The sequence below is a fragment of the Haliotis asinina genome, chromosome 16 (genome assembly GCF_037392515.1).
Source record: "Haliotis asinina isolate JCU_RB_2024 chromosome 16, JCU_Hal_asi_v2, whole genome shotgun sequence".
Lineage (NCBI taxonomy): Eukaryota > Metazoa > Mollusca > Gastropoda > Lepetellida > Haliotidae > Haliotis > Haliotis asinina.
Window position 1 is genome coordinate 19,625,223 of NC_090295.1, and position 27,557 is coordinate 19,652,779.

Here is a 27,557-nt window from a genome sequence, read left to right on the forward strand (position 1 = left end):
TAAATACATGCATTTCGTGAGTGGGTCCTTGGGATTCTCGTATCAAAACCTAATGATAGAGAAAGGGAGACAATTGATTATTTGACGTGAAGAGAGGTTGTGTCCTGTCTGCATTATTCCAAACACTGAGTCAGAATATCACTTATGTATGGAATGTCCCTTTCACGAAGATATCAACTCTCTTATTTTGTTACCCTGTTAATTCCATCATTACCCAACGTTATATAATACTCCAGACGCCATTACCTAATGATTTCCCTATTCCTTAATATACTCGCCAATAAGTGAATGAGTTTAGTATTACGCCGCTTTAAGCAATATTTCAGCAATATCACCCGGGAGACATCAGATACCGACTTCACACATTGTATCCATGTCGGTAATCGATCCCCGGTCTTCGGCGTGTGGTCCAAACGCTTTACCACCCAGCTACCGAACGCCCCTTGTCAAATGAACGCATTCAGGATTTAATCTGTGCATGCACTTGCGATTAAAACACACATTCTTTATAATCTATAGCTACGATCGCTGTTTGTAATGTAATACACAATACTCACCATAGCTCTAGTTACAGTTGACCCTGATATCTGGAACAGAGATGGTGCAGGCTGCGCTGCTGGTGTTGTTTCTCTGCACCATATTTTCCAGGTATGTTGACGTGAAGCTGTTAATGAGGGCCTCAAACGCCAAACACTGGGGGTTGGACAAACGGTTTGATGATCCCAGGAAGTTGATATCCATTGTCCTCAGTCCCGAAGTGATGGTCTGGCAACCTAGGGTGGAGTACAATTCATATCATCACCATGGTAACAGCTGAATCTGTGTTTCTGTCTGTATTGCTCATTGCCCCTATCCCCCAAAGAGATCGTAACTCCATAGTTTATCATGAGCTTACGACTGTGGAAACGCTACGAACGCTTTGTGGATCAGGGACCTTATTCTCGAAACGTTCTTAGCCTTAAGAATTCTTAACTTTGATCGTAGCCAATGTGTTAAGAGTGGGCTTAAGAAGTTCGTAAGGCTACGAATGTTTCGAGAATAGCTAGTCTGGGCCCTTATTCTCGAAACGATCTTAGCCCTAAGAATTCTTAATTTCGATCATAGGCAATGTGCTAAGAATGGGCTTAAAAAGTTCGTAGGGCGACAAACGTTTCGAGAATAGCTAGCCTGGACCCACAGCCGTACTGAACAGTGCCCCGTTTCACAAAGCTCTCGTAAGTCACTCAGCATTCCCACTTCCTGTACTGTCACACTGGCCTACGATCGTCGTTGCGCTATGCTTTTCTCTACATGACTTATTATTAAATTACTATGTTGTCGTAATGCTAGAGGTGCTGTTGATATTTAGCCGGATGCTTGATTTTCATTTAGAATGACATTTAGCCATTTTAACAACAATTTGACAAGTCGATCTGACTCAGCTATAGTTGCTTGTGAAAAACTGCTGATAACCTGTGCCAGAAAAAACAGTGATTGATATTATGAGCAATGAACAACACCGTTGTGGTACGATAACACACAGTCAGAAAATAAGTGAGTGAGTCTAGTTATACGCCGAAGTTAGCAATATTCCAGCAATATCACGGCGGGGGATCCCAACAAAGGGCTTCAGTCATTGTGCCCATGTGGGGAATAGAACCCGGGTCTTCGGCTTGAGGAGCGAACGCTTTAACCATCTAGCTACCCCATGTCACCGTCAGAAAATAAGACACTGAGCATGACCACTCGCTACACAGGCATTGGCTTTGGGGAATCTAACCTAGAGGAAGGTCTATCATGTTTGTTCGTTTGTTGTTCAACGCCGCACTCAGCGATATTACAGCTTTGTGGCCATGGCCTGTACATACTCGTATCTGGATCAGATAATCCAGTGATTAAAAGCATGAGCATTCATCTCCGAAATTGGGACGCGAAGACTGTGTGGACCAAGTGAGCGCTGGTCGCGTCATACAAGCAGCAGTTGCTGAAGAACAATTCTAACTCAGATCTTCACAGATGGGAAGGTCTATCACAAATTGCCAATAAAGGTGGAGTGCCTGGGACGTACCTGAGCCCTGACTTCTTACGCCAGCGGACGAAATTGGAGGAAGACCGGGAACACCGCCGAAGGGGTTGGTGGCTCCGAGGGAGGCGCGGATGAGGCCGCAGGTTGGCTCGGAGTTGTTGAAAGGGAAAGGAGAATCAGGGAACCCACCGCAAGGTCCGTCCACGGGGGGACCTGGGAACGGTGGTGGGAACATAGGAGGGACCATGGAGATGAAGAAGATGTTGTTGCCCTTCTTGCCCCCAGCTGGCGTTGTTGTCGTTGCTTCCGTCGTGGACATGGTGGTGGACTCGGTGTTCATATTGAACCACTTTTGCGGCATTGGGTAGGGGATAAGTATGGGGCTTATTCCTCCGCCGGGGTTCTTTTGTTGTTGCTGCATCTGCATCAGCATACCGAGGAGGCTGTTGTCTTTGGGTTTCTTCTGGGGAAGGTAGGGAGGGAAGAGGGTGGTCTCGCCCATCATATGACCTCCCATCATACCACCGCCCATCATATGACCTCCCATCATACCACCGCCCATCATGTGGCCTCCCATCATACCACCGCCCATCATGTGACCTCCCATCATATTGCCGCCCATCATCCCACCGTTCAATTGAGATGGGAATAGACTCTGTCCATAACCGCTGATTTTCTTACCCGTGGCCCATCCACCGGTCATCATACCACCGTGCATACCACCCATCATACCGCCGTTCATGTTGGACGGGAACAGGCTCTGACCGTAACCACCGGTCTTCTTTCCTGTAGACCAACCTCCACTGATCACACCGCCGTTCATGTTTGACGGGAACAGGCTCTGTCCGTAACCACCGGTCTTCTTTCCTGTAGACCAACCTCCACTGATCACACCGCCGTTCATGCCTCCGTTCATATTAGACGGGAAAAGGTTCTTGCTGCCCCAGTTGGATCCTCCGGACTTCTGTTGCTTCTTCTGTTGGTAAACCCATCCGCTGTTCATGCCCCCGTTCATACCGCCGTTCATACCACCGTTCATACCGCTGTTCATACCGCCGTTCATACCACCGTTCATACCGCCGTTCATGCCCCCGTTCATACCGCTGTTCATGCCGCCGTTCATACCACCGTTCATGCCGCCGTTCATACCGCCGTTCATGCCGTACTGGGATTGCTGAGCATACATGTTCTGATTGTTCTGGTTGTATGTGGGCTTCTTGTACGTTGGTTGTTGGTACTTCGGGGCCTGGGTCATGGGTTGACGGTACACTGGCTTCTTGGGTTGGTATACGGGCTGCTGTGGCATGTACATGGGAGCATGGGTCATCGGTTGCTGATACATGGGGGCCTGGGTCATTGGTTGCTGGTACATGGGGGCCTGGGTCATTGGTTGCTGGTAGACTGGAGCCTGGGTCATCGGTTGCTGGTAGACCGGGGCCTGGGTCATTGGTTGCTGGTAGACTGGTTGCTGAGGCTGGGGCATTGGCTGGGGCATTGGCTGCGAATGTGTTTTGTAGGATGGCTTCCTGGGTCTCTTCTTGTAGACCGGTTTCGATGTGTAGGTGGGCTGAGGGGCGTATGTAGGGGCAGGCTCTTGGTACTTCGGCTTGTACGTGGGGGGTGGAGCATAGGGGTACTTCGGCTCATAACCATTGTTAACTGGGTAAGATGAGCTACAATCGACACTTGCAGGCCAATTGCAGACGCTGATGGTCATGTCAAACTTGAGATTAGCTGGGCATTGGAACCAGTAGTTCTTCCCATTGGCGCACCTGTAGAAAGCTCCACAGTCGTCGGGGTCCCGGGCGAAGCCGTGTTCGTTACACTCGACATAGTTAGATTGGGAGGAGGAACTCCACGAACCAGCAGAGACGGCGCTGACTGAAAAAGAAAAAATGGTGACAACCAATTCATTTGACAGGAGCGTTCGTCACTTCCGCATAAAAAAATCAAAACACAATGACATTCGTGTACGCTCTATTTTGATTGGTAAATGAGGAATGAGGAATTGAGTTCCACGCCGCTTTTAGCAATATTCCAGCAATATCTAGCTTATATCACCAGAATGGGCTTCACACATAGTGCCCATGTGCCACGTCGAACCTGGGCCTTCGACGTGACGAGCGAACGCTTTAACCGCCAGGCTACGCCACTGCTCTCGTTTTAGTAATAATAATAACCATCATCACAAACATCTATATAAAACAATATGTTGAAATTTGAAAAAATGGATCTTCTTAACTACCCCAATATGAAAAGTATGACAAGTATTCCAGTGTTTGCAAAATTGTGTTTATATCTGAGCTCTAAAATGTCAGATGCTCCAGCTCATAAACCACCCTAGATGTTAAAAAAGAGGAAATGAAGATATTACGTGATGGCGAGAAAATACGGACACTTCGGTCAAAGGCAGTGTGCTAAATCGTCTCCAGAGTATGCCTGAAAGTTACTACCCAACAGAATAATTTACTGGCCCTAAATATGAATGTTGACACGGGTTTCATTTTTAAGCTGCTAATATAATGAACATTTGTATAAGGCCTTAATCTTGCACAATTTAAAAGCTAACTATAATTTAACAATTCGGAGCGATCAGCATTTTTGTCAGGCCATATATTTGCATGATTTGAACGCGGATTATAACGTAACAAGTCGGAGTGATACATGCACATTTACAAAATGATCCCATGAAAATTCACTTGCCAGAGGGGTCTGTGACTGCCGAGATGTACTGGCCCGACTGGATATTTACTGGCTAAAGGGACATTAACTTGAAATACTACTTGAAGATCGTTCCTGATGGAATTCAAGATAATATTTTACATATCACCCCAATGCTGGGTGTCCTGACAAATCTTTTGAAATAAAACTTTAATCGCGTTTTTCATTCAGTGAATAAACCGGGTGTGAACGCAAAACGTTCCCGACTCGAAACAGTTGTTAGGCGACTTCTAGAGAACAATGTGTTCAGCACTATATCGTGCGTTCAGTATACGTCTGCGTCAACCTACCTAGCACCAGCAGGAATCCACAAGTGTTCCAGGGAATCGCCATGGTGAGGACTGATGGAGGACTCTGTCGGTCCGGGTTTTTATGCAAACTTGTTCTCGCCGCCGTACTAAGCTCTGTCGGACCGGGCCGGACATCAAGCCAGGGTGTCACATCACGTGACCTGGTGACAACCTTGGCGCCTGTCCCCTGTGACGGACTCGGTATGTCAACGTGTTACTAAATGTCACACTCTAGATACAGGCTTTGCTGGGGTTTCAACAAGGGGGATAAGCACTGTGACGATATACTTGAAATCAAAATCATCCTTTTGAGAATGAACTGTAGAAACAAATATACGATGCAATTCTACACGATCGTGACTACATATTTATATTTAAATTTACTTATTCTTTTACAAAACCTTAGATGTTATTTGAACCTTAAACGCGAGCGAGCAGTAACTGATAGGGTGTGATTCTTCAAACATTTGGCCTACCTTCAGAATACAGCACCAAACTCTTTAAAAAAAAAAGTCAAAATATTTTTACGCAATTGTTGGTGGTTAGGGTTAGGGTTAGTTTAGGTTAGGGTAACCTAACCCTTACGTTCTCCCGAGTTGTTGTTGTGCTGTATTTTACAGGTGGTCCAGACATTTTTAATGGGAATGCATCTCGATATTTTGAATATTTTACGATATATTCTATTTATGGACAGATCGAAGCTACACGTTTGTATGCAAAATTTTTAAACATTATTGTATGGGTATGTAATTAAACATTTTATTTTTTGACCTGGGAAAAGTGGATCCTCTTTGCATCAGTTAATAGGAAATGTTCGAATAAGAATGAATAAAACTCTTAACGTTAATGCTTAAATAATCTCGTTAGTAGTTGTCGCTTGTTGTTTTCACAGTTAAACAGCAACATGATTATTGCGTATGTGTTATATGTGTTATGTAATGATTATATCGTAACCCTCTTGCATTAGCGTCTCAGATCTCTTCAAAACCCCAAATTAACACTATATAAACAAAACAATTGTTACTGTATTTTAACAGCGAGAAGAACTGTAACAATTCATACAGAAGCCCAAATACCGAGCTAGCGCGATACATTTTTTCAGTAGGTTCGAACCCGTGCTAATACGAAAGTCAAACGAAACTGTTGAAAAAATAGTGCGAGCGTGTTGACGCGCCGTGTTTTAGTAAGTAGTAGTGTCCATCGACATCACTCCACTGACCACAACTTTAGACGTGACGTGGGAGGGGGGATCTAACCAGTTGTGCAAATACAGCAACATGGACGTGCGTGACGACACCGTCAAGTCTGGCACATCGTCGCGGCGACATACGAGCGCGAACATTTCAACGCGGCATGCCTCGTTTGACTGACGACAGTTGGAGAGTATACCTACAACACGGTGATTGAGGCAGTGGTAGTCAAGGGTAAGAGGTTGAGTATGGGAAATAGCTGTTCATGTTGCTTTTGCTTTATTATAACTAAAACGTTGGGTAGCCTAGTGGTTAAAGCGTTCGCTTGTCACGCATATCCGTGAGCTGCGATGCAGTCCAATAGTCAAGACATGGTCATAACTGTATAAGACCACATCGCGCCGTAGACCAGGGTTTGAATCCCAACATGATGGGTACAATGTGTGAAGCCCATTTCTTGTCTTCCCCGTATTTCTTTGTGTTGCTTTTAACGAGTTTAGAGTTTCAGTCAGCAGTATCCTGATCTATATGACGGAGATCTAGTATGGACCAGAACGTGTTTGATATTAAGACTAGTCAATGTCTTGGGGTGCGTAATCACCCAGCAACAACGCCACGGATCGTTACCGCTGGGTCGCCTCGTAAAACAGGCATATGTTGACTGTGATGCGTAACACGCAATTTGGTTCTCCATATCGGTACGATGTGCGTAGCCCATTTCTGGTGTCCCCTGGCGTGACATTGCTGGAATATTGCATAAGGCAGTCTAAAGCCATACTGACCCGAGAAGGTCCCGGGGTAGAATAGGCCTTCAGCAACCCATGCTTGCCATAAAAGGTGACTATGCTTGTCATAAGAGGCGACTAACGGGATCGGGTGGTCAGACTCGCTGACTTGGTTGACGCATGTCATCGGTTCCCAATTGCGCACATCGATGCTCATGTTGTTGATCACTGGATTGTCTGGTCCAGACTCTATTATTTACAGACCGCCACCATATAGCTGGAATATTGCTGAGTGCGGCGTAAAACTAAACTTACTCACTAAAACCATACTGTTCCCTTGTAATAAGCCATATTCAAACGAGTAAACCGTCTTAAGAATAAGCCAAACAGAGTATAAAAGTGACCTCTACTCAATTTATGAACATTATGTTTGCAACAGTTAATTAACATGTACATCTATAGAAATTGATTCACTTATGGTCAACTACTGTACATATCCTGTCAGATTTGTATGGTTTGGTTTGGTTGTTGTTTAGCGTCGCACTCAGCAATTTTCCAGCTGTACGGCGGCAGTTTCTAAATAATCGAGTCTGGAGGAGACAATCCAGTGATCAACAGCATCAGTAATCTACTCATTACTGGGATACGATGATATGTGTCGACCAAGTTAGCGTGTTTGACCACTCCATGCTGTTAGTCGCCTCTTACTACAAGCATGGGTTACTCGGTGTTAGATTTGGGAGAAATTTTGAGTGGGTCCAAATTGATGGAAATAATGTTTCTGGACCCCCTCCAATGTTAAATAGATGGGCAGATAGAGGGGGTCCTCACTGAATTTGTTGAGTCAAAATACTCCAAAACCCTCTCTTGAGCCAACACTGGTTACTGAAGATCAGTTCTGACCCGGATCTTCACGGGTCCAACTTTGTATGGTTGGTGAGTGGAAGCAGAACACATTCAATTTGGTATTAGTCAATGACATAAAATTTCAGCAACGATCCACAAGGTCTGTAGCCTCAGGACCTGATGACCATTTTAGTGGATCTTCATAATAAGCAGTTCTGATTCTGTATCAATACATAAAATTTCTACTGAGTTTTTAAAGTCTTCACTGGCGGAACAGGATCCTAACTGATTCGGCCAGTCGCCTCTCACAGAAGGCATGGACTACGGGAGATCAATTCTAACCCAGATCTTCACGGTACATCTAGTTAAGAATACTGCACAAATACAACATGGAGTAAGCATATTGCTTGTGTCAAATACTGCGCCAACACAATAGACCTTAAGGATAGTGCCTGTGTAGAATAATGCACCAACCCAATAAACCGTCACCATACTGCTTGCGTCAAATACTGCACTAACATAATAGATCCTCACCATACTGCTAGCGTCAAATACTGCACTTACACAATAGACCCTAACCATACCGCTTGCGTCAAATACTGCACTAACACAATAGATCGTCACCATACCGCTTGCGTCAAATACTGCACTAACACAATAGACCCTAACCATACTGCTTGCGTCAAATACTGCACTAACACAATAGATCGTCACCATACCGCTTGCGTCAAATACTGCACTTACACAATAGACCCTAACCATACTGCTTGCGTCAAATACTGCACTTACACAATAGATCGTCACCATGCCGCTTGCATCAAATACTGCACTTACACAATAGACCGTCACCATACAGCTTGCGTCAAATACTGCATTAACACAATAGATCGTCACCATACCGCTTGCGTCAAATACTGCACTTACACAATAGATCGTCACCATACCGCTTGCGTCAAATACTGCACTTACACAATAGACCCTCACCATACTGCTTGCGTCAAATACTGCACTAACACAATAGATCATCACCATACCGCTTGCGTCAAATACTGCATTAACACAATAGATCGTCACCATACCGCTTGCGTCAAATACTGCACTTACACAATAGACCCTAACCATACTGCTTGCGTCAAATACTGCACTAACACAATAGACCGTCACCATACTGCTTGTGTCAAATACTGCACTAACACAATAGACCGTCACCATACTGCTTGCGTCAAATACTGCACTAACACAAGAGACCCCCCACCATACTGCTTGTGTCAAATACTGCACTATACACAATAGACCGTCACCAAACTGTTTGTGTAGAATAATGCACCAACCCAATAGACCGTCACCATACAGCTTGCGTCAAATACTGCACTTACACAGTAGACCGTCACCATACTGCTTGTAATACATGACAATTTTATGGATAGCAACTTCTTGGGTTTATTTTCACAACATTTCGGGGCTTATCCTAGCCCCCTCATCAGGTTGAGCTGAACTGACGAGCGCTAGGATAAGCCCCGAAACGTCGTGAAAATAAACCCAAGAAGTTGCTATCCATAAAATTGTCATGTATTACTATGCCAACTTCTAAATGCCTTTGAAGAAACACATACTGCTTCTGTCAAATACTGTAATAACACAATAGACCGTCACAAAAGTGCTTGTGCTGAATTCTGCATCAGCACAACAGTCACCAAACTGCCTGTGTAGAATACTGCACCAACACAATAGACCGTCACCATACTGCTTGAGTCAAATACTGCATAGATACTATTTTCCTTTTTATACAATTTATAGTATTACAGTATGCAGTTTTGTCAATGAATAACACAGGAGGACATCTGATGTGAAAAAAAATATGTGTTGATTTTAACTGAAACTATAAAGATTATCACAAAAACTTCATACATATTATCTACAGTCTGTACCCAATCACAGGCAAACTGTAGCGCAAATAGAGTTGCGCAACATAGTTAAAATGACCAGTCTTCTCGTGTCATTCGCAAAGATGACCGATCATTTTCACTCATTGCAACCCTGTTTGCACTACAGTTTGCCTGTTACCCAATATAATGGTTCTCAAAAAAATATTGCAAGATGTATCGTTTCGAAGGATATTGCAACATACCGGTATAACCGGCAATACCGTGCAGCCCTATTCCAGTTATACCACAACTTGACTGCTCAATGTAGGAGGATAGCGGGAAAAGAAGCAGATGTCAGGCATTTACCACTTTTGTCCTGCCATGGACAGAAGTCTCTGTAACAAGCCGTTGTTTCCTGTCCTTTAAGTCTCCCCAGGTATCCAACGACTTACCTGAATCTTTCCTTTGTTTTAAAAAATAACACAACCCACATTACAATCTGTTTGATTTATCAAGAACCTTCATGGAATTTCTGCAATCTATATACACTGTACAATTAGGTGGTTCAACTCCATACATCACAAAGCTTTCTCACACATTTATACACTGGCATGTCACTCTGATTCAGGACAGTGCAAAACATTGTAATTTCTACGCATATTAATCAAAGAAGTAAATGTGCAGAACACTGAAACAAAAGTGCTTTAATAAATATTTACCATTACCCTCCTATCCCTTGGTACACAGGTACACCATCCTAACTCATGATCAAGTCATCAGACATATACCAGGAGGCAAAAATTCCCCAAACAAAAGGATTTTGAAAGTCATATTGAACTCAATCTTTATCACATCTACAATGTGTTTTTATAAAACAATGTGTAAACCAAGATATAAAAATGATTTGACTTGCAATTAGAGCAGGATACTTTTTGGGGGGTTCAAGCAGGAAATGATAGCGAGTGATAAATACTAAGGTAAAGGATCATAAAGGGAGGTAATACTGCACTGATGTAAAATCCTGTTTTTTTAGTGAATAAGTATCTCATGTTTCAGAAATGGAAGTGGTTACTTAAGGTTTTTAATCCATAACACAGAGGTTATTCAAAACATGTATTTATCTGTCCAAATTAATATTCCCTTTGAAATTGCAATGGCGTTACATATGATTGTTAATTAAATCAAGTCAGTGTGTTGGGCACAAATAGGCCTCTCACTGGCCCCAAAACTGTAAAACCAACCTACCAAACAAAATCCTTGTTACTCAAAGCCATTGAATGAACTTCAATGCTTGTTCAAGACCATCTCAACAACTAGAAGTTAAATAAGCTTTAAAAGATAAATCCTTAATTATGACAGGACTTCTCTTTTAGAACCCAGGAAAATGAAGTGAAGCTACAGGAGGTGTCAGGCAAATCTGGCCTTGTGTAAACTGCTGCTGCAGTGCTTTCCAGTATTCTGCTATACCAGCTTCATATTCGTTTAGGGTTTCTTTGTCTCTTGTGAAAGTATTGTCTTCAACCTATGCTGAAATGAATACATTCCGAAAGACTAACTCCAGACTAAACTTTGAAGAAATATTTGTGATAATCATACATGTCCAAAACTGAAAATTTTAAAATCAATCATTAGTTATTGATGTCAGCAACACTGAGTGTATAACAATAAGAAAAAATAATCATATCCAGCATTGTTCCTCATAGTCAGATATCCATCAGAAAGCCTCCCTTCCAAAACGTGCAAAAGGTAATTGATTATTGAAGTGCTCTGTCTGTGAACATACTTGCAGTGATGATAATTACTTGTCTATAATACTGCCGATATTTTAAAATGACAATAATAATGTCCATCATTCATTTCTATGGCTAGAATATGGTTTCCATATACCTGTGATTCTGCTAAGACTGAGAAATGCTGGCTAATATACAGTGTTATTTTTCACTGAAATGACCAGCAATAGATTTTAGTATGGATGTTGGAACCTTTATTTGTGAAAGTAGAGGATAAACTACAGCAAATACGGGAATCAGGTTATGAGGTTGGTAAGGTTCCCATTTCATGTCTCATTGTCAAACATGACCACGATTAAAAGTCTAAAATAACTTGAAATTTTCTTGATATTAACATTAGTACTTTGGAACCTCAATGATCTTTTCAAAACATATGCATGTTTCATCTTGCCATACAAAACGTCCAATCATTTAGACACATAAATATATATATATCTCACTACCCAGAGGCAGAATGATCATTGTTAAGCATGACTACAATAATAATCATTTTTTGCAGACAACAAACTTACATAACAGTATTTCATGAAAATTCAGCTTTTTGGTCTTTATCAAACACAATGTACAATGTGGATGGAAAATAACAAGAATGTCAAAGAGCCTGATTGCAAAATGAACAAATTCTTTTTCTTGTGCTAAGGTTACCTTGAACATTAACAAAACTGGCCCAGGCAAACAGATTCTTCTTATTTTCCATCCATTTGAGACAGACATACAATGCATGATGAGATTTGTGTGCTCTGATGGAGAATATCATGGGCACTTATTGCTGCAATGAAAACCATATACAATAGTAACAAGGTCATAAGAACATGAAAATAAATAACTGGAATTCCAACAATTTCAAACAACTTCCAAGTCTCTTATTGCGTTGGCTTCAAACCCTCCAAGAGCGAGGGATCAAGCTTGGCCTTGACCTTTGTTTCAAGTTCTGAGATGAGATTGGTGATATTGGCGTCTGCTTCTGCCTCCATCACTTCCTCAAGTTCCAGCTTCTCCTGAGCATCTTCAACATCCTGTTTGCCTGGAGCATGGGCCTGGGCTATGTGTTCCTCAGCTGCATTGACTGTATCAAACATGGCATTACACACACTACACAAGTAAATACCCGTAGCCACATTGTCTGTCTCTGTCATCTGAGTAGCAGCTTCAAGAGAGTTGAGGTCCACAATGCTGCGTTGTCCATCGCCCATCTCTACAACAATAGTGTCAACCAGCTGGGTGAGGTTTGGTTGAGACACAGCAACATGCACCTGCTGCAGGGCAGCACTGTCCACTTGCACCTGCTGAATCTGCTGTGGGTCTAGCTGCAGCTGTGTCAACTCCTGATACTCCTGCTTCGGCACCATCATCGTCGGTGGTCCAGATGCCGCTACAGCCTTGGCCACGCCTGACTTGCGCTTCTGCCAGGACTGATCTCCACGGCATTTTGGTCGATGTGTCTTCAGAGTGGCGCTACAGGAGAAGGGTTTCTTGCAGCCGTCACAGATGTACTTACTTTCACCTGTATGGAGCACCATATGGTTCTTGAGGATCTGCTTGAACTTAAAGGCTTTGTCACAACAGTCACATTTATAGGGCCGGTCGGTGGTATGTACATAGATCCTATGTTTGAGTAACATGCTCCTGAAACTGAATCCCTTATTGCACTCCTCACACCGATGGGGCTTTTCTCCAGTGTGTTTATTAAGATGGTCCATGTACTTGTCTTTGCTGTAGTACCGAGCATCGCAGTAGGGACATATGTGTTTGTAGTTCCGCTCACTCATCACCTTGTGAGTCTCTATATGCTCTTTCAAAATGGCAGCCTTGCTAAAGCGCTGACCACACACATTACACAAGTGTTTTCTCTCTCCAGTGTGTCGCTCCATGTGAGCCGTGAGGTATCGCCAGTGACTGAATGTCTTGCCGCATACTGAACAGGTACACGACTTGGTCTTCAGATGTACGGCTTGCATATGCGTTTTCATATCTGTTGTGGCAGAAAACGACTTCTTACACAGATCACACCACTTCCTTTCCTCCAGATGAGTGCGCTTATGCAGCCTCATCTCACTCTGTTCGTTGGTTTCAAAGTCACACTTCCTGCAGTATAAAATATCTGGATTCTTCTTCGTGCTCATGTTATGGGCATAACTCTTGTGCCAGTTGAGAGAGCGCTGCTTGTCACATGTGTGACCACACAGGTCACAGACAAATGTCCCCTTTCTGTTGCGTGGGCCGTGAACATTGTCAAGATGAGTAGTCCTATGGCGAGCTTTCTTAAACACAATCTCACACACGTCACATCTTAGGACGTCATAAGCCTGATGATGGTTGATGTAGTGATCCGTGAGTTCGGCAAACTCCTGTGACTCCCAGCCACATATGCTGCACTTGTTCCCCATTTCATCCCCATCATGCTGATACACTTGTCCATCAGCCAGCGCGAGAGGCCCATGCTTCATGATCAGGTGATGTGTCATGTGTTTCTGACGTGTGAAGGCCTTCTCACAGATGTCACATCTCAAGTGGTCTTTGATGTTATGCACATCTATCATGTGATCTGTCAGTTGAGAAAAGGACTCAGCTAGGAATGGACACTCAAGGCAAGGTTGGGGCTTGAAGGCTTCCTCCAGAAACATGCTGTCAAACGAGTCTGCCTTCCTCCTCCCTCGCCCTCTTCCTCGTCCCCTTCCTCTCCCTCGAGTCCTTACTGGAATCATATAATCTGGATCAATTACCTCAGTTTTTATGGAATTCAATAGCATGTCCAGGGGCGATTCCTCAGGCTTGTTTTCTTTCTGTCCTCTTGTTTGTCCAGCAAATCTGACCACAGGCATAGCAGCGATGTGAGTCTCGACTGGTGCAGGTGGAGCTTTTAATTTCTTCCTTGGACTTTCTTCCCCTGGATCAGTGTCCTCCTCCCCACCATTGCTTTTATTTCTCTCCACCATAACGTAATCTGGATCATCATCATCCATGTCTTCTTCATCAAACTGTTCCTCTACTTCCTCCTCCTCCTCCTCTTCTTCTTCTTCTTCTTCTTCCCTCTCAATCTCTTCAAGTCTCGGCCTCTTGGGAGGACGTCCTCTTCCCCTCTTGGGAGGACGACCTCTTCCTCTCTTCCTTCCTCTTCCTGGAGGTCGACCTCTACCTAAGCCACTGCTACCAGGAGGTCTACCTCGACCTCTTGGTTTTGGAGAGGGACTTGGCACATCATCAGAGTCATCATCACTAGATTCCACCACAGTGTGTTTCCTTCCAGTGTGGAGTTCAGTGAAATTCACTTTCACCCCCCTTGTGGAATATTTCCTTTCTGGTGTAACTGGGATGGACTTTCTCTTTCTGGGAGATGGCGTCACTTTCTCCTTCTCCTCTCTCTTGCTGTTTGTCAGATCAATGACTTCTTTCTTCAGAGATGGAGTATTTTCTACTGGTGGCAAGTCTGCAATTTCAATGTCCTCTCCATGTACGCTATCCTCCTTGTCATCTTGGCTTTCTCTAACATCATCCTTACTGCCCTGGTCATCAAATATCTTCTCTTGCAGCTCCACACCAGCAGCAGTTTCAGAAGAAGGAATATCAGCTGGTATTTCTATCGTAGAGTGGTCAGTCTCTCCTTCTCCATCTGCACTCTCTTTCACATCTTCTTTCAAAGATGTTAAGTCTCTACTGATCTCATCAGTCAAAACCTTTGAATCAACTTCACTACTTTCCACAGTATTTGGCATTTCAATGACTGAGGTTTCAGTGTTCTCAAAGTCTGGCTGAAAGATATTTTCAGACAGTTGGACACTTGGGTGTTGTGTGGTCCCCTCAACAACAAGCTCGGCAGAAGCAGCCTCCATTAAAGAATCTGCAAAGTTCTGTCCCATCTGCAAGTCACTGACAGAGGTCTGGGGTATTGACTCCACGGAAACCTGAGGCAAGGTGATAATATTGTTGTCTGCAGCTATAATGACAGATCTTTGTAGTATGTCTTCAGTAAGCATAGGCTCTCCTTGGATTGTGTCATATGTGTTAGGGGTGGTATGTTCTTCTGCCGAGATGTGAAGCTCCCCACTGCCAATGTCTTCCATTGTGGGCTGATGGACGGTAGCTGGCACAGGAGCCTGTATCTGAGCAACACCAGACACGGAGTCTACCACCATCTGTAGCGGCTGACCTTGCTGTGCAAGTACGGTGGTGGCACTTTGTGGAGGAGGTAGAATGATCTTCTCAGGTACCACTGACGATTCATCTGCAGCTTCACTCGGTGTGTCACCTGAAATGTAGAGTTTAAATCAACTATGAAATTGAGAAATTGAGAACTGGAGGCAGACAGTAGTATCCATGTATCTGAAGCCTTCTACTTTCCTGTTACTGATTTTATCCAGACATAATAACAATCTCACTGAGAATTACACTTCTATCACTATACAATAACCCTAATTATGCAGCTAGTATAAAAAACACATAAAACTAGACTGAAATATCAATCATCCGAGGGGAGGAGATGAGAAATGCAGATGAAAGGTTCACTGAGAAAGTAATGACTTACAAGATGCGAAGTGTAGCGGGGGTTCATATTCTTCAACCTCAGACTCTGCTTCCTCCAGTTCACGAAGTCTCCGCGCCTCATAGTCCTACAACACACACTGATGGCATGACACAATCTCCACAACAATACTGGCATCATAACTCCAATAGAAACTGCCACAAGACTTTCTACCTCACCTGAATTATGAAGAAACAAGGAAAGCCTAGTAAAAACAGGGTTCCCGATAATTTTTCAACATGAGTATGTATGCCTTATTTTTTTCAAAATATCCCCTGCATTACCTCCAATTTCAGTTTTAGTCACATTTGTTGCCATGGAAACGTGAAAAATATTTTATTGAAAATAAGTACCAAAAGGCACTAACACACCACCAAATCTATCTATGTACCAAGTTTGGTTAAGAAATGTTGAATAGTTTTAAAGTTCTGCTCCAGAAAAGATAAAAGTGAATGGACGGACGAGGTGCATTTTAATACCTCCCGCGAAACACGTTCCATGGGATAATAAGAGGACTGGGTAAAGTTACAGTACTGAATGGATTTTAATGGTGTGAATGGAATTTAATGGTGTGTAAGTAATCTCGTGTTTTGTTTCGTAACAACATTGCTACTCTTGTGTAAACAGGTCAATAAACAATACAGTAATACCTTTTCAGATAAACACGTCGGTAAATGATTCTGAGACAGTACACATTTGCTGTGGTGCATAACTGCTACGTGTTCTGATTTATTTCCTCATATCTTGCATACGCCAATACAGCCCTTATCCGGAGCCCTGCAAAACTCCGATTGGAATTCTGTAGGCACTCATGTGAGACATGCTCATTTTAGCTTTAGAGATGTCTAAAACATGTAAATTTCTGAATAGAGGAAGGAGATAAACATAATAAGCATGAGTCAGGATAAATATAAAATATCCAAACTAAAAACTGACAGGCATTGCTCCATTTACATCCATGTTTAATTTCAAATCACTCTTTCAAAAATTTCAGTAACACCCATCATTGACTAAATCATCAGATTTAAGACAATGAAAACAACTGCATTGCAAGCTTACCTCTTTCAGTTCCTTCAGCAAACGCTTGGCTTTTACAAGTGAAATTAGGTCGCCGCTCATGACGTAGACAGGCTCCACGGTGCCAGGTGACCAGCTCCAGTTGATGCCGGTGTTTTTGGCAACATCATCCAGCACGTCCTCCACACTGGTGCTGGCAGCCAGTGAAGTGATGATCTTCTTGGAGATGATGGCTGTCACCTTATCAAAAGCCTGTAACAGAAACACTGTTCTTGTACAATATGACAGAACACAGGGCAGACATGGGACATGAGATGTAGCTGAGTCAAGAGCAGTAAGGGAGTGAGAGAAACTTGTTTTGATGTAAAGCCAATAGCATTAAGGCTCTTATTGGTCAGTAAAGTCTCATGTCACAAACTGATCTCTTTCAAATATTATGTATCAAGTAAATGCTTCATGAACAGTGCAAGTCTAATAATTTGTCTGAGAACAAGCAGAATTTTAGACTACAATCATAACAGAAAATCATTATCACCATAACGGTATATCATTGTATGATTAAGATAAATCATCTGCTATATGATACTGGCCTGCAAAGTATCAAGTCTGGACCAGACAATACTGTGATCAAAAATAGGTCAGGCAACTTTTCACACCACTGGGGTTTAAAGACAGGCATCATCCAAATCGCTGTGCCTAACCTTCCATGCCTTCAGTTAACTCTACGGGCAAGCAGAGATTGCTGGGGATCAACTGTAACCCAGAATTCCATGTGGTGCAGCATTAAGGCTGGAGTCAGATAACATACAGATAACAAGCTACTTACAACCCTTAAAGATCCTGGTTGGAACAGGCCTTCAACACCCCATGCTTGACATTACAAGCAACTAACAGGACAGGTAGTCACTTACTTGACACATTACTTGATCAAATGACAGTTGCCAAGATCAATGCTCATGCTGTTGATCACTGGATTGTCTGGTCCAGACTGTGATGATGCTGAGTGAGGTAAATATTACTAATATAGCCCTTACCCCCATATCATCATCTGATGACTCAGCAAGGGCAAGCATTGCCTTCTCCCTGGATGAAATGGTCATGCGGCCTCGTGATGCTTTTGGAACTGGCGGGGGTTCATAGGCAGGTGGCGCTGGTTCCTCTTCCTCTGGCACCACTATTTGTGGCTCTGTGTCATTACCAACGGTCGTCTCCACTACCCTCCTTTCAGACTTTCGGGGTCGCCCCCGCCCCCTGGGGCTAGGAGTGGGGGCGGCCGTAGCCTGTATGTCACTACAAGTCTCAAGGTGTGACTCAAAAACTTCTTTGCCATAGAACAGCTCAGAACACTCGGGACAGTGGTAGTGTGTGACTGCTCGGTTTGAGCGGCGGTCACGGCAGTTGTTGTTGCAGCTCACAATGATATAGTCTGCGAAATGAGATAACTATTAAGACTGCCTTTCAAACTCAGTCATAAAAGTGAGTAGTCTCTGCCTTAGACTAAAGCAACGGTTAAACAATAAGGGGGTTCCTCATTCAAGAATAGGCTAAAATGGGTAATAACACAGTGTGAGCACTTCAAAAAGAATCTTGCTATAGTTATTCAGGTTTTATATTTTACACAAACACACAGCTCATATGGAAAAATTGCAGACTTGGGGATGAATTCCAGCTTCTGAGCTGGAACAGATAAATCCCTGTAATCTGAAGGTTTTTTTTATCAAATCGCGGTAATCTTATGGTGAACAAGGGGAGACAACTAATATCAACCCTACCAACATCCATGTCTGCAACAGCCAATGATGAGAACATCACAACTAATCCAAATGTTCAGGCATAATAAAACGAAGTACTTCATGTGCCCGTTTCCCACTGGCTAATAACTGAGGGATCCTCAGAATCTTGGAAACATCTCACAGGCAGCAGCATGATTCTCATGGTTAGGTTAGTGTTTTGTACAAATCTTGCATGAGCAGTAAATTACCATGAGTGAGTGAGTTTAGTTTAACGCCGCACTCAGCAATATTCAAGCTATATGGCGGCGGTCTGTAAATAATCAGGTCTGGACCAGACAATCCAGTGATCAACAACATGCGCATCAATCTGTGCAATTGGGAAACCGATGACATGTATCAACCAAGTCAGCGAGCCTGAGCATCCGATCCCGTTAGTCGCCTGTTACGAATTACCATGAGAACACAATAGTTCTACAGAAGTGTTACATGGAAAGACTGGGCACACTCTTTGCTGTGAGTTAAAGCCAAAAGGTAACATGACTTCAAGATTCAAAATACAACTAATTCTTCGAATGAAATTGACACTGAAGTTCAAAACCTGATGAGACAGAGAGGAGTGAAAGCTGTTTTATCATCCAAAACTGTGTTCCACAGGAGATATCGCTTGGGTGAGATCAGATGATATTGTTTTGACTGTAGATTTTGTACAATGCCCTGACAATGCTATGAAGTTGATGATGTCACAATGCCATGACACTGCTGCACTGCAAATCTAATGGCAGTACTGTGTTCAGAGACGTACATTTTTCATTGAAAACTAATGAAGAATGATTTTGGATGATAAACAGAATCTCATCCTCATGTCTACTGATATCAATAATATCAATACTCGATCATAAAGGTAAAAACATCCTCAGCAAACCTCAGATATTTGTTACGCTATCAAATCGCCTTTATATATATGATATCAGAAGACACTTGGGTGAGATTCTCTGTTTAACATGCCAGTTCCAGTTTTTAAATGCAAACCAGTGGTTGTCTGAATTACCAATGCTCAACAACATTCAGGTGCCCATGAATATATGAATGAAAAAAACCCAAATCCCTTGATCTCCTGTAATTCTGGAGATATGTTACCTTTGTACTCCACACGACCTTTCCAGTGAACCTGGAAGTGGTCTCGGAGTTCCCTGGCCAGTCCCGGCTTGTACTTGGTCTTGGAGCAGAGTGGGCAGTGGTAGCGCTTGTCGCAGCATGTGTCGGAGTTGCATCTCTGTACAGGAAGGTCTGCCATGGACTTCACTATGGAAAGATGCAGCTGCAATAGCAAGTCATCTTATGACAATTCACAGAATATGAAATAAAATCTGCAAAAATCCACGGATTGGTGGAAAATTGCCATCCCTGTAGACTGCTCAGTTAAAAGCTCGGTGACAAAGAAATTTTGTTTCTCAGCCTCTAAAATAGTACACTACCTAAGCTGAGGAACAAAAAGGTCAGCACTACCTAGCTACCTCAATTTCATCCAACTAACTTGGTACCCTTCCACTGCTACACATACGAGACAAGGACTGAAGGACTAGAAAATTTAAGTTCAGCTTGTTAACTTGGTCACACATCTAACAACTCTGAACAACCGGTGTAGCTCAAGTTCACCTGATCTGTGACATGTACACAGCGTTTTGAAAGGGTTTACAGGACTGCAAGACCCTTGTAAATTCTGTATTTCCTAAGGCGCAGATCTTTTAATTTAGCTTATCATTACACAACATTTCACCATCATCAGAATAGGACACAAAAAGTTTCATCATGATTGTTCAAGAACAATTATAAAGGGAGATAACTCAGGATGGCAAGTTAGCCATTCTCCATCTAAGGTCAAGATCATTTGTACAACCTGCGTAGTGTGTCACATGACAGATTTGACAAGGTGTACAACCCATCTGGTAAATCCACCTACATGGTTTTGTATGCTTTGGCTATCTAACCAATCAAAATTCAACAAATTTATCGTATAGGTAATAAAAGACAATGCATCACCACTTGGCAGAGCTAGAAAGGTGTTACAGTTGTACCATGGGGGGAACACCTCAAAGACAGCAAGACAATGCCTCATTTGTAAACAACCTTTCAGTGATACTAGCTATTCAGGTATCTGAGAGGTTCTAAGGCACTAAATCAAATATAACGTGTGGTTTCCCCTTGTGTAAGTGTCTTTGTTCCAACTGTCTCTGTCCATCCAGCAGCAAAAATCGTTGAAATGGTTATGCAACTTTCCAGCTGTACTCCTGAGTGAGTGAGTGATTAAGTGCAGTTCTATGCTATATTGCAGTTATATGGCAACAGTCTGTAAATAACTGAATCAGGACCAGAAAAAAAACAGTGATCAACAGCATAAGCATCAATCTACAAAACTGGGATACAATGCAATGACATGTGTCAACCAAGTCAGTGAGCCTGACTACTGGATCCCGTAAGTCACCTCTTACGACTCTTACTAAAAACGAATCTAACCAAGATCTTCAATGGTCCCTCATGTTGGAACTATCATAGCAGAATAAAACATCTGATTTTAATGAGACTACCGTCAAGTGAGTGAGTTACTATTTTGCATCACGTCAGGAATACTTCAGCCATATCATGACAAGGAATACAATGAGGTCAAAACTTAAATAACCGAACCAAGAATATGAGACAAATTTCTAACACAAATCACTACCTTCTTAGCAGGCGGTGTTTCCCTCTCTGGTAGGACTTTCTTTGGCACTCGTTTGGACTTGGGTTTGGAAGCTGGTGATGTGGCAACCTGCCTCTCCTCCTCCCGGCAACGCCACAGATGGGCCATCATGGGCCCAAGCTCTGTGGAGTTCTTGGTTGTGCAGAGTGGACAATGGTAGTGCTTGCCCAGGGCATCAGGACACACCTTCGTGCACAGCGGGATCTCATGACCTGGCACAAACAAGAAAATATTAGTAGTCTTCTAAATTATTTTCAAAATATCACGCTCAGAGGATGATATTTAGCCAAAGTCTGCAGCATATGTCAGTAAAGATTCCCAAATATAAAACAAAATAGTTCAGCCACAGAGGAAGATCTTGTGTGAGTGAGAGAGTGAGTGTAGTTTTGTGCCACTATTAGCAATATCAGGGCAAGGGAACACCAGAAATGGGCTTCATACATAGTATCTGTGTTGGGAATCGAACCTGAGTCTTCATCGTGAGTAGCGAATGCTATAACCACTAGGCTACCCCAGTGCCGGTGATCACATGACAAGTTCTGACAAGTCCCCATCGCTGTTCAGACAGAGATAAGGACACAGACGTCTTTAGATCAAACAACAAAGCTCAGATAAGATTTGACTCATGTGGGTACTGTACCTAATTTTTTTTTGGAGTGGGTATTATGAATGTTGAGTGGGTATTTCATTTTCCAGTACCCTCTGCTTACAAATAGGAGGGTATTTCAGTGATTTTACTCAGCTAAGTATGTCATTCAGTATGTTTACTAAACAGTTATGCGCTGCCTTGTGTCATACCTAATTAGAACCTACTTAAATATAATGGAAATGATTTAATAAAAAATCACTAGTCCTATCCTAACACTTAAACATGATAGCAACCGATGTCCTTTTCAGTACCCAAGCAATTTTTATACATATATTCTGTATGCATTGGTATTTAACTTTTCTTGTATCTAACATCTTAACTGCATATTTGGTATGCAACAATTATTTTTCAAAGCATAAATGGAAATTTTACGTGCAAATTTTACCCAGATACGCAGCTTAGCTGAGCCTCTGAAACAACACAGATGATTGATCAGTTAGAGGGCAACCATTTATTGTTCAGCCACGAAGGAAGATCACACATGACGACTAGTTCTGGCAACACCTGGCTGTTTAATCACGGAATACATGGATAATTTGTACAATCATATGATAGGGGTGAGTGAGTGAGTTTAGTTTTACGCCGCACTCAGCAGTATTCCTGCTATAGGGTGGCGGTCTGTAAATAACTGAGTCTAGACCAGACAATCCAGTGATCAACATCATGAGCATCGATCTGCGCAATTGGGAACCGATGACATGTCAACCAAGTCAGCGAGTCTGACCACCCGATCCCGTTAGTTGCCTCTTACGACAAGAATAGTCGCATGGATTGCTGAAGGCCTATTCTACCCCGGGACCATCACGAGTGATCATATGATACACTCTTACTACACTTACCATCGAACACAATCTTGCCAGGCTGTTTAAAATCCGGAGCCTGTACAGCAGTGACATCTTTTCCCTGAAATAAATATAAATACCTCATTTACAGTTTCCATTTGCAAAAACTTATCCAATGATGAAATAGAATATTCTCATGCATAGACATTTCATCAGATTACATATTGATACTGTGAGTGAGTGAAACTAGGATTTGAAACTAGGAACCCTTGGCAGGCTATTTGAAAAAATATATATACAGCTCAAATATATGCTGGAGAAATGCAAATTTCTTATGCATTTTAACACTGCATTCCATGTGAACTAAGTTTTCAGCTTCTTCCACTTGTTCAATCACATCTACAAATCCTTAACTCAAGCTATAGCTGTACTGCAAAAATGGGACAATTCTAAAACCCTAATTTCAAATTCATGTCTCTTGTCTAGAGAAATTCCAGAAATTCCAGAAATTCCAGACCAAAATATATTGGAGCGTGTCATTGCAGTGTGAACGTCAATTTAAAACCATGGGTTAGCAGTCTAATTATACCGACGGAAACTTCCTTCCTTGTTTAGCTGTTATCTTCAGTTTTGCCACTGAGAACAAGGTGATATCATGTGATTTGATAAGCATTACCAGATGGTTTGTTTTGTTTATCGGTTAAACCAACAATTAGCAATATTCCAGCTATGTGGCGGCGGTCTGTAAATAATTAAGTCTCAACCCAGCAATCCGTGATCAACATCACAAGCTATGAACTGCTCAGTTGGATATGATAACATGTGTCAACCATGTCATTGTCAGCATGCCTGGCTTCCAGATCCTGTTAATGGCCTCTTTCGACAAGTATGGATTATTAAGAAATGGAGTGACAACAGTAATGCTATCACGAGACACAATAATAAATATCAAATAGTGACGAAATAATGAAAATACATCAGTAAAGTCTCTAGTTACATGCATTTACTCATTATCTCAAAAACAAAACTTGCAACAAGAAAAAAAAACAAGATCAACACAGTTTGAAATGATGGGATTACTGAATGTAACAGTTAGTTTTCACATGCTCTACCACTATGTCCCAGTTTCCTCCAAGTTCACACCTTTCACCATGCTACTTCTGCCACAACATGAAGTAACTCCATAAATCATTACTCAAACCCCAGTTCTTCACAATCTAAAAATCTTACGAGTATTTAGCATCAATTTACCTAACTATCGATGAGATCACAGAGCTCCAGTGTGTGTTTGCATATTTTACACAATACAAATCAAATTTACTCAATTAATTATAAATCTGGGAGTACAAAGACGCATAAACCCAATACGTCTATAACACCTTGCGTAAATTACTCAATTAACTAAACTGGCTTGCATATGATTTGTCGTGGCGCCCAAACTCTACAACAGCATAAGCTAGTGGTAGGTGATACCTATATATACATGTACTATTACAGCCGTAGCCACTGTCCGGGGTTTACTCCTATAGTCACATGACTTCCATGTTGAGTATTTAGAAATGGCTGCCAAATGTCTGCAATATGACAATCACCAAAAACCTTTCAGTCTATTGAAATGTATTCATATTTCCATATATAGAAGAGGGAGTAAATACCCGCTTGCTTGAAAAATTATCTTGGAGCTATGGATCAACAGTAATAAAATCATTAACCCAATGAGAACATACCACTTTCTCCAGATGAGACTGCAGATGGCGGGAGAAGGCTGCTCTTTTGGAGGTCTGTTTCGGGCACAGCGGACAATGGTAGTGACCAGCAGGGATCCCTTCTGTACACTCGCGGAAACACTTCACGATCATCATGCCTGAAACAATACAAGTTACAATGACGGATCATAGTCCATACTCGTATACAATCTGAGTGAGTTTAGTTTGAAGTTGCTTAAAGCTACATTCCATTCCATGACAGGTGACATCATAATTGGGCTTCTTACATTGTACCCATGTGAAGAATCGAACCTGTGACCTATCTATGACAAACAAACACTTTAACCACCACCCCTTTTTACACTCTGGGGCTGTTGTTTTGTAGGAAAAAAATAAGGCAACCTTTCGTAGTTAAAGATCCCCTCGTTTTGCAAATTTTCATTAATCATGAGCCAAGTTTGTCACGTTCAGGGTATTTTTGAGAGAATTACCTGTAACAGTTTCCAATATTTCTTCAAGAATTATTGAATTCCATTGAACATGTTGAAAATGACATAGCTTACAAAATGTGTGAGGTATTTACACTCTATGTAATAAACTGATCCTTTTCTCTTGAAATTTTATTGACATTTTGTGGGTTTTTCAAGGACATGCCCTGAGGTTACTGAAATATTGTTTTGTGCCTGAGTTAGTTAAAGTAATCTCACTTAAATATTCCATGCCAGGATACAAGTGAGTGAGTGAGTGAGTGAGTGAGTGAGTGAGTGAGTGAGTGAGTGAGTGAGTGAGTGAGTTAGTTGAGCTTTACGTAGCACTCAGCAATATTCAAGCTATATGGTGGTGGTCTGTAAATAATCGAGTCTGGGCCAGACAATCCAGTGATCAACAACATGAGCATCGATCTGTGCAACTGGGAACTGATGACATGTGTCAACCAAATCAGAGAGCCTGACCATCCGATCCCGTTAGTCGCCTCTTACAACAAGCATAGTTGCCTTTTATGGCAAGTATGGGTTGCTGAAGGCCTATTATACCCCGGACCTTCACGGGTCCCAAGATACACGGTTTCATGAATTTGTAGATCATATCATGTATGGTCATTCTGTGTTTAGGGATCAATAAAACTGATTTACTGACAGTACCTACCATCATAGTGCACTGCATGCATGAAATGCATAAGGTTGAGATGATCTCGCACCCTTGCTGGCTGGGTAGGCTTGTAGTGGTCAGTATTGCAGAAAGGACAGTGCACCTTCCCACACATACAGCCCTCATCTTCACAGCGATTCAACACAAACTCTTCATTCGCCTTCACAAACGTTGAGTGCATGATTATATCCTGAGAAATGGAAAGATATATGTCTTTAGAGTTCAAAATAAAAAATAAATTTCTGTGTTTGAAATTAATCCAATAGCATCAAGAAGTCATTGAAGCTGTTGTTCAAAGTGAAGAAGTTGATAGCAAATTTCCATTCTTTAACATAGACCTATGACAGTTGTTTTGTACAATCACACCCTTGTCACATGCTTTTATCCTTTAAACCATGATTCTTTAGAGGTATTGAAAAAACTGAGTGAGGTAGCTGTCAGTATGAAACACTTGTAATACACTTACAAACAAGTCTTGCAAAGCTAGGTTCTCTGTATTATGACATCACATTGCAAACAATGACAAAAAATATTTTGCATAACAATCACCAAAAGAAAAGTGTTCCCTGTTCACATCAGCATTTGAAAAATAGTCAATTATTAAATATGTTGTTAAAAAATATTTAAATATCTCACACAGATTAATTTTATAAATGCCTGCTGACAAAGATTCAAAATGAAACAGTTTTCTATGAACAACAGCTGAAAATCTATTGTTTCAATCAGATTAAGCACTGTCAGAACAGACCTAATGAATGGCAAATATGTTGATAAGGCAGACAGCACTGTGCTAAAGCAATTTTTCAGGAAGGCAGTATATGCATGTGTGTTTACCATTGCATGTCACAGATGTAGAGCATTCATCAATCTGGAGAAAATTCTTTATCTGGCACTTCCTTTAATGAGATAAGGACAGGCATTGAAAATTCCTGCATTCATGTGTCAGTTGTTTTAAAACTGCATGCTGAATAGCCAATGAGCTATTTGGTGTCTGTGCAACCATGCTTGCCTTCATTTATTAGTTTGGGACCCAGGTCTTGGGTTGTATTACAATTTATTTTCATTTCTCTGTACGCACTATAAGATTTTACAATTAGAGGCTTGAAACCTCAAACACTACACTGGCTGCTGATTATTAATTAAAAAAAGAGACACACTTGGTGACTAGATACAACAGAATGTGTAGCCTTCTTGGAATCAGTGTCATTTAATTTTCAGGACTGAAATGAGTACAGTGCGGTCTGAATGAACGTGTCAGTGTTGTAAGTGTAAACATAATGAGATAAAATGAAAAGTAAACACACACAATTAAAAACAAAACAGTTCAAGTTTGGGTCACTCGCCCATGCAGACGTGCAGGAAGACGTCTGACATTGTACTTGGTGATTGTTCCAGGATATATTTGTCTGATTTCCATCAATATATCTTCCACAAAGGATTTCCCTTTACTTTCCTTAGACTTCAAACTTCAAAACTACGATTCAAAAAAAATCCCACAGATATACACCATGTTTATTGAGTACATATGTGGTAACAGTTGTTGGGAATATAGTTTGAAAAATGGGTGTTTTTACCGCATAAATACATATACTAAGCCGGCAACAGGTCTAAAACATTGAAAAAGATAATGATAACTCTGTTTACCAATTTAGGTACCACTTCGGGTTCTTCTTCCGTCATTTTGTAATCGCTGTGTTCAAATTACAAAACGCTTAATCAACAGAAGTCTATCTCTTTATGTTGTTCAATGTTCCAAGATGGCGTCCTTCAAACAGTCTCGAAATGTCGTGACGTCATCTTTGCGCTCATTTATACGAAACTTGGGCTAGGGGT

At 41.9% G+C, this 27,557-nt stretch overlaps 2 protein-coding genes across 2 annotated transcripts; both read right to left on the reverse strand.

Annotated features, from left to right (window-relative positions):
* Window positions 1-564: 564 nt before the first annotated feature.
* On the reverse strand, window positions 565-5,059 carry LOC137267562 (uncharacterized). The gene is made up of 4 exons (XM_067802044.1): window positions 5,017-5,059; window positions 2,898-3,886; window positions 2,048-2,867; window positions 565-773 (listed from the first exon to the last, which is right to left on the reverse strand). The coding sequence occupies exons 1-4, from the start codon at window positions 5,057-5,059 to the stop codon at window positions 565-567; spliced, it is 2,061 nt and encodes a 686-aa protein (XP_067658145.1).
* Window positions 5,060-10,134: 5,075 nt separating this feature from the next.
* LOC137268025 (uncharacterized) lies at window positions 10,135-27,515 on the reverse strand. The gene is made up of 10 exons (XM_067802519.1): window positions 27,369-27,515; window positions 25,722-25,914; window positions 24,597-24,733; window positions 22,927-22,990; window positions 21,421-21,650; window positions 19,839-20,019; window positions 18,003-18,394; window positions 17,011-17,220; window positions 15,955-16,039; window positions 10,135-15,678 (listed from the first exon to the last, which is right to left on the reverse strand). The coding sequence occupies exons 1-10, from the start codon at window positions 27,402-27,404 to the stop codon at window positions 12,296-12,298; spliced, it is 4,911 nt and encodes a 1,636-aa protein (XP_067658620.1). The 5' UTR covers window positions 27,405-27,515; the 3' UTR covers window positions 10,135-12,295.
* Window positions 27,516-27,557: the final 42 nt, after the last annotated feature.

Excerpts from the sequence above, each read along its gene's own strand:
- LOC137267562 (XM_067802044.1), bottom strand. The coding sequence starts at position 5,059 with ATGGCGATTCCCTGGAACACTTGTGGATTCCTGCTGGTGCTAG. Across the intron at positions 3,887-5,016 it reads TGGATTCCTGCTGGTGCTAG|TCAGCGCCGTCTCTGCTGGT; the intron begins GTAGGTTGACGC and ends TTTCTTTTTCAG. Across the intron at positions 2,868-2,897 it reads ACGGAGGCATGAACGGCGGT|AAGACCGGTGGTTACGGACA; the intron begins GTGATCAGTGGA and ends TCTACAGGAAAG.
- LOC137268025 (XM_067802519.1), bottom strand. The coding sequence starts at position 27,404 with ATGACGGAAGAAGAACCCGAAGTGGTACCTAAATTG. Across the intron at positions 22,991-24,596 it reads AGTCTCATCTGGAGAAAGTG|GGAAAAGATGTCACTGCTGT; the intron begins GTATGTTCTCAT and ends TATTTATTTCAG. Across the intron at positions 16,040-17,010 it reads TGCTGAAGGAACTGAAAGAG|GACTATGAGGCGCGGAGACT; the intron begins GTAAGCTTGCAA and ends TGTGTGTTGTAG.